Source organism: Marmota marmota, unplaced genomic scaffold, assembly GCF_001458135.2.
Source record: "Marmota marmota marmota unplaced genomic scaffold, marMar, whole genome shotgun sequence".
Lineage (NCBI taxonomy): Eukaryota > Metazoa > Chordata > Mammalia > Rodentia > Sciuridae > Marmota > Marmota marmota.
In genome coordinates this window covers 773,897-781,564 of record NW_025999984.1, presented here as the reverse complement: position 1 = coordinate 781,564, position 7,668 = coordinate 773,897, and the positions used below count along the sequence as shown (strand labels likewise).

Genomic DNA, 7,668 nt, shown 5'->3' with positions numbered 1-7,668 from the left:
TCAGGGACCAAGCACTCCAAGTCAATAATATATAAACACATAGCATAGACTGGAAATGGTCCTTGCACAAGTTTTATTTAGGAGATGCCTGAGTTCCAGATTCTCCTTGCAATGCCGATATTCACCTTGGCTTAACAAAAAGTCTGTTTTGTGTTTCTAATTTTAGTCTAGTCCTAACTCAAGCATAACTCTCTTCATTACAAGTAGTTTCAAAAGTGTCTTCCCATATAATATATGGTTTATCAGAAAACAAATAAAAAGGGCTGGGGTGCAGCTCAGTAGTACACACTTAACAAGTGCAAGGCCCTGGATTCAATCTGAAGCATTAAAAAAAGAAGAAAACCAAAAGAAGGAAGATTTTCTGTGAAATACAGCCTGGATGTTCTTCGTGGACCATCTTGCTACAAGGGACCACCCCTGCTCGGTGGCAGCCATCCTTGGACTTAGAGATCTCTTGTGAGGATGCATAGACTAAAGCAAATATCTGGAACCATAATTTAATTAACCATAATTAACCCTTAAAGTCTTATAAGACATAGGAATTTTAAAAAGTTTGTAAACACTTTAATAGCAGTCTTAAATTTTTCTGTGCATGTATTCTCAAAAAAAGAATTTTAAAGAATTTTGAAAAATTTGTATTTCCCCATGTTGCTTAACCTAAATTTTATCATAAACTTAATATAATATAGACATTAGTATAATATAGATGTTTAAATAATGAAACAGACTTGCTACTCTTTAAAATATTTCCAGTAGCCAAGAACAATGGTACACACCCATAATCCCCTATAATTTAGGAGGCTTAGTTAGGAGGATCTCAAATTGGAGTCCAGCCTAGGCAACTTAGTGAGAACCTCTACAGTTTAGCAAGACCTTCTCTCAAAATTTTAAAAAAAGAAAAAAATTTAATCGGGGATGTAGCTCAGGGTTAAAGCACAACTGGGTTTGATCCCTAGTACCAAAATAAATAAATAAACTAAACGTCTTCAATCCATTTCAAACACTACTTCATCTCCATATCTACCATCAAACTTTTTCAAAGCATATGAGCAAGCCCTTGACATTCCAGGTTCTTTTTTTTTAATATTTATTTTTCAGTTTTCGATGGACACAACATCTTTATTTTATTTTATGTGGTGCTGAGGATCGAACCCAGGCCGCACGCATGACAGGAAAGCGCACTACCGCTTGAGCCACATCCCCAGTCCCTATTCCAGGATCTTTGTGCTTTGTGAAATTATGATTCCATTTCATTTTTTTCACATCATTTGACTATTATATATAGATGAGGAATATATGTTACATAAATATCCTGCTGATGTGTGAGTGTATGCATATATATCAGTATATATGTTTGAAACAAATAAACTTTATCTTCTAGAGCAGTTTTAGAATTAAAGAAAACTTGAATGGAAAATACAGAGAGTTCTCAATATAACCCCTGTCCCCACACAAGCACCATCTCCCTCACTATTAACATGTGCTCCATGGTGAAGCATTTGTTACAATCAATGAAGCCACGTTGACACATTAAAGCCCAAACTCCCTTATTTACTTTAGTGTATACTTTGGGAGTTTTATGCATTTTTACCACTATATATGACATAAACCGACCATCGTAACATCAACAGAATATTTCCACTGCCCTGAGAATTTTCTGTGCTCTCTCTCCTTAACCCCTAGCAATCACTGATCTTTTTACTGTCTCCATAGTGTTGCCTTTTCCAGTACGTCATGTAGTCTATTTTTTGCTTGAAGTGTTTTTATTGTTCACCCTATCATGCTACTCTGCACAAAAAGTGTTTATAAACTTTTTAAAATTCCTATGTCTTATAAGACTTTAAGTGTTAAATTTATAGATGCCTTATAAACTTTTTTTCCCTTGATACTGGGGATTGAACCCGGGGTATTTAACCACTGAGCCACTTCCCCAGTCCTTATTTTGTATTTTATTTAGAGACAGGGTCTCCCTGAGTTGCTTAGGACCTCCCTAAGTTGCTGAGGTTGGATTTGAACTCGTGACCTTCCTGCCTCAGCCTCCTGAGCCGCTGGGACTACAGGCATGCGCCATAATGCCTGGCCCTTATAAACTTTTGATGAAAAGTCAATGAAAATGTTTCCCCATATTGTCAAGGAAATGCAAACCAATAACTTACTCAATTTTTGAAATTACAAAATTAGTAGAGTACTTACTTGTTCTATGGGCTTCCCAACAACCCCATGAGTGGACATTGTTATCATCCTTGTTTTTACAAATAGGGAAACAGAGAACAGAAGTTTAGGAATGTGTGCACGGTCACACTGAGCTTGGATTGGAAACCATGAATCCAAGCTGGAATATCTGTTCTCTTAGCTGTCATTCCAAATGGCCTCTCCATGCTCCTTTCATCTTAAAGTGTGAGATTAATTATTTGGAAGTAAATATGGAATTTACAACATCTATCTCCTTAAAATCATGCAAAATATACAAAGTGATCTGTGACCTACACCAAGAAACCAGTGCATGTGAAATTCCTGTTTTCAGAGAGTGATGCGCAATTCAGGGCAGTGTGGTTTAGAGCATGTGGCTATGTCCCAGCAAGACTTCACAAATCTTGAAGAGTCTAAAATGGGCAGATGGACAGATAAGGTATATTGACTTGCATATGGTTTCTAGGTTCAGTAAAATCCTCCCATCTTTATCACACCTACTGATTCTGCCTCAGCTCTTCTCTCAGGGGATATCCCCTGAGTAGGATGCCACTTTTGACAGTGAATATATAACAAGAGACCATTAAACAAATTTTGATTATTCCTCCTGACTCCTTCTACAGTATACACAAATAGCATTTAACACAGAGCAAAATTATTAGTTTCTAACACTCAACCCCTACCAGGAATTTGTATGAGGCAGGAGAGAGAGAAGAAAAAAGAAAGAGAAGGAGGAGGAGGGAGAGTTGTTCTACTCTGGATGAACAATGCCTAAATTAAAAGAGATTTTTTAAGCATCTCTTTATTTGATACCCTGGAATTTTTGTGCCATGGGAAAAAAAATATAATAATAAGATAGGAATTAGAAACAAAAAATTGGTGGGCTCAAATAGAGAGCATTTGACTACTATCAAATTTTTTCAAAGCATATGAGTAAGTCCTTGTCATTCATGTTCAAGGGCCTAGGTTCAGCCCCCAGTACTGAAAAAAAAAAAGTTTGAGTAAAAAAGGGGAATCAGAAAAGGGGGTCTAATTTGATGGGCTGAACTCAGAGTTCCTCTCAAATACATTGTATGCAAAAAATATGCATGTAAGTTGAAAACCTGGAAAAATCATCTTCATAAAACAATCCATGCCTTCCTAACACAATTTAGAAAGCCTTCATGCCTCTCCAAGAATATGGATCATAGATGTCATGTGCAGATCATTGAGTGAAACAACCATGCGAAAGTCTAGATGGTAGATACTTCCACCCTCCACTTCCTGGACTTTTTCTTGGGTCAAATGTGCTGAAGGGCTGAGGCACTGTTAGGTTAAAGGAGTGGTTGTATTCCATGCTGAAATCTGAGTAATGATGCTTCCAAACTCTACATACATGCTCTAATTATTGAAATTAATGAGATATTCACAGCATAATCATGTGAATGAATCATATGCTAAATTACCTGCCATGGATCCCTCTCTTTTCACCTTCCTCTGTTTCAAAGTGACCTTCCTTCCAGTCATTTTTTATTTATCTTTGCAAATCAGAATTTTTATTTACATGATGTGCCTAATGATATTTTAGCTGTTTTATTGAGATATAATTTACATACCACATAGTTCCCATGTTTAATGTATATAAACCAATGATTTTTAGTATGTCTCCAGTTGTGTTTGGTAAGTCCTTTTATCTACAGACTTAAATCTTTCTTCCTCTTTTACTTCATCTCTTCTTTTTTTCTCAATTTTGAACCTTATTACTTGCATGTTAGTACTCCTGGAATTATTTTCCATCTATCTTATATTTTCTGGATAATTTTCTCCTTGTACTTGTGTCTAATTGGACTCTTTTCCCCACCTGCTCTTCCAGATTATGTATTAATATTCTCAACAGTGACCAGCCTCTTTCAACTTATCTATTAAATTGTAAACTTAAAAATTCATGATTTACATTTTTTAAATGATATAATGAGATTCCCTTGCCTAATATTATTTTCATATTTTTCATATAATGCTCTCCAAAATTCCCTGCAAGGTGCTTTCTTTGGCTTCCATTCTGGTCTCTGGATTCCTCAAAGTGAGATGATGATAATGATGATCTCTTGAGCATGGCTCAGCATGACCTCATCCGTAACATTGTTCAGTTTGCCAACCCTTGAGAATCCAGTAAGTAGTGGAAGACAGCAGTTTCCACTGCTGCAAATTGGGGTAAGCCCACCAACACACTGCTATGACTCTCTACCCCAAGTGGGAGCCTCTCACCACCTTGGGAATTCAGGGCAAACTTTGCCTCCAAAGTCGCTCCCCTCTGTCCTGCAAGACCTGGATCATCAGGCAGTTTCTCTCCTAGACCCATAAAAGTGATATGCACCAACCTTCTGAGAGGGAATTCGTGAGAATTTAACTTTCCCCTCAGGTGTCTCTGCCAAGCACCTCTTGAAAAGTTAGACCTTAATAGACTGCAAAGTGTTTCCCTTGGGAAAACAAGAAGCTCTTTCTCTCTGCTTCTCAAGGTAGCAGTCTGAGAGAGGTATCAACGAGGACCTTCACTCTGACAAGAGATCCAGGTCTAGAGCACCTGCAAGGGCTTAGGAACTATAACTTGAGGTGCACAATCCTTGCCTCCACCCCCATGCATATAATTGCCCCTCCTCCATATCACTGGGTTCTTTGTGAACCACAACCCAATCTCTTTAAAGTACCAACTCTGGTCCCTGCCCTCCCTTCTCATCATTCCAAATTCAATTCTCCTGCCAAATTGGGTGAGTCTCATAGACATGGGGGTCCTGCTTGGCACGGAAAGGATTAGAAAATGAGGATACTTTGGTATGAATGAGGTCTCTGGATTGTACTGTGGAGATTTTGAATGCTAAATGGATTCTAGCATGGAAGTTCTCTCAGGTAATTGAGAAATGCAACACGCCCACTTGCGCACATTTAGATTCTGTCAGACATTGGATATATTTATTTCTTAGTTAAATTAGCAATATATTATCCTTTTCTCCATTTCTGGTAAAGATAAAAGAGGGCAGTTAGTGTCTTTCTTAAGGATGTCAGGGAATCAAATGAAGCTGGGAAGGGACTTGTAGGGAGGAATAAGAGGAAACTCAGGTCTCGGGTCCTCAGGTCTGCTTCCTCCCTGAAGGATGTGGCACTCCAGCTCAGGGGCCACTTGGGAAATTCTATCTTCCACTCATCTCCATGGCCACTGGGGATACTGGTCTCCTCCGGAACCAGTTAGGGCTCCAGCTAGGCCTGTGGGAGACTGCATGATTCTCTGGAGGGCTTGGGCCACGGTAGGTACCATGGGGGTAGTAGACAGCTGTGTCTAAGATGTTTCTCAGGGACAGGTAGTTTCTCTAGAAAAAGAAGAGACAGTTGTTTCAGAATCATACCCAAGTCTTCACCATGGACTCCTTTAGAATCATCTCCCTCTTTCACCCATCTCTCTCAGCTAACACTCCTCCCTCCAATATGTAGTCCTTTTCCAGCACCCTTTTCTCATAGGTCAATGGTTTTCTATGCACATTGATTGGCTCTTCTGGTTCCAACTTGTTATTTTTATTTGTAACTCTCTTGATCTCCATTTCCTCCTTACTGGCCCCTGACTAGAAGTTTATGCTGTTTATTCTGTTTCTTTATATTCCTGCTGCTCCTCCCCACAGGTATTAGGCACTCACCATACAAAAGAAGATCCCAGCAAAGAGCCCCACAGCCACTACAATTGAGACAAGGGTGATGAGGAAGATTTCCCAAGGCTCCAGGGACCCACTGGGCTTCACCTCATTCACTGGAGTAGTAATACTTGTACTAATTCTGTAGAAAGTTGTGTGTATTCCAGTTGAAGCAGGTGTGGTAGAGACTTTGGAGGTTGCATTTGATCCAGGGTTGGAGGTTGTGCTCATCCCACTGGAGGTCACACTGAATCCAGTGTTGATAGCTGTGCTGACCTTATCAGATGTTGCACTGGACACAGCATTGGAGGTTATGCTGCCCTTATTGGAAGTCAATGTGGATGTGGTGTTGGGAATTGCATTGGTCTTAACAGAGGTTGTAATGGATGCAGTGTTAGAGATTGTGCTGGCCCCACTGAAGGTCACACTAGATCCAGTGTTGATAGCTGCACTGACCTCATCAGAGGTTGCACTGGACACAGCAATGGAAGATGTGGTATTGGGGGTTACATTGGCTTCAACAGAGGTTGTAATGGATGCAGTGTTAGAGGTTGTGCTGGACCCACTGGAGGTCACTCTAGATCCAGTGTTGATAGCTGTGCTGACCTCATCAGAGGTTGCACTAGAAACAGTGTTGGAAGTTCTGCTGCCCTCACTAGAAGATGATGTGGAAGCAGTGTTGGGGGTTGCATTGGTCTCAACAGAGGTTGTAATGGATATACTGTTAGAGGTTGTGCTGGCCCCACTGGAGGTAAAATTGATTGCAGGGTTGAACGTTGTGCTGGTACTATCAGAGTTCAATGTGGTTCTAGGGCTGGAGATTGTATTGGCCCTACCAGAGTTTGCAGTGGAAGTAGTGTTGGAAGTTGTGTTGGCCCCATTGGAGATCACACTGGATCCAGTGTTGGCAACTGTGCTTTCACGGGAGCTCACTCTGGATACAGTATAGGAGATTATACTGGTTCCTCCAGAAGTTGTACTGGATCTACCATTGGATGTTACAGTGGTGGTTTGGTTGAATGTTGAGCTGGTTGCCATGGGGGTAGATATGTCAGAGGCAGCTGAGGTTTCACTGGAACCTGTGTGGGCAGATGTGCCTGTAACACTTGTGGTTATTACTAAAGATAAGTAATAACAAATATATGTAAAGCATATACACTTCCTGCTCAATGGTTAGTTAAATTCATTACATGGATAATTGTATTTAATGCTCACCACAGCCCTTCAATGTAGATATTATTATTATCATCAGCTAAGGTAAAGAAACTCAGGATTAGAAACGGTGGTGGTTGTCCAAGTTTATATAGCTAGGATTCATGAAACAGGAAGTTGAATCCAGGCTATTGAATTTGTACTTAGCTAAGTCACTCTCTCCTTCTCATCCCCAATGTAAGAGTTACAAAACATAGGCTTACTCATAGATAAACTTATTCCATATTCTGCTATAGAAGATTCACTACAGATAAGAAGTATCATAAAGGAAGTATACAGCTAGGGCATGTAGAGCTCAGTGACAAAGCTTTTGCCCAGCAGGTGTGAGGCCATAGATTTGGTCTCCAGCTCTGCAAAAAGAAAAATAGGTAATCCAGGATTAGGTGACACTCATATGTTTAGATTTATTCTTTTTTTTTCCAGTACAGGGGATTGAGCCAAGGGCCTCATGCATACTAGAAAAGCCCTCTACCACTTAACTATATACTTAACCCCTTTTAAAATTTTATTTTGAGATGAGCTCTCACTAAATTGCACAGGTTGGCCCCTAATTTGTGATCCTCTTGCCTTCATCTTCCGAGTCACTAGTTACAGGAGTGCACCACCACAC

General features: G+C 39.9%; 1 protein-coding gene across 1 annotated transcript; it reads right to left on the bottom strand.

Annotated features, from left to right (window-relative positions):
* Positions 1-5,354: 5,354 nt before the first annotated feature.
* Muc21 (mucin 21, cell surface associated) lies at positions 5,355-6,884 on the bottom strand. Its single transcript, XM_015507098.1, has 2 exons — positions 5,853-6,884; positions 5,355-5,531 (listed from the first exon to the last, which is right to left on the bottom strand). Exons 1-2 carry the CDS (start codon positions 6,882-6,884, stop codon positions 5,355-5,357), a joined length of 1,209 nt encoding a protein of 402 aa, XP_015362584.1.
* Between the last annotated feature and the right edge of the window lie 784 nt (positions 6,885-7,668).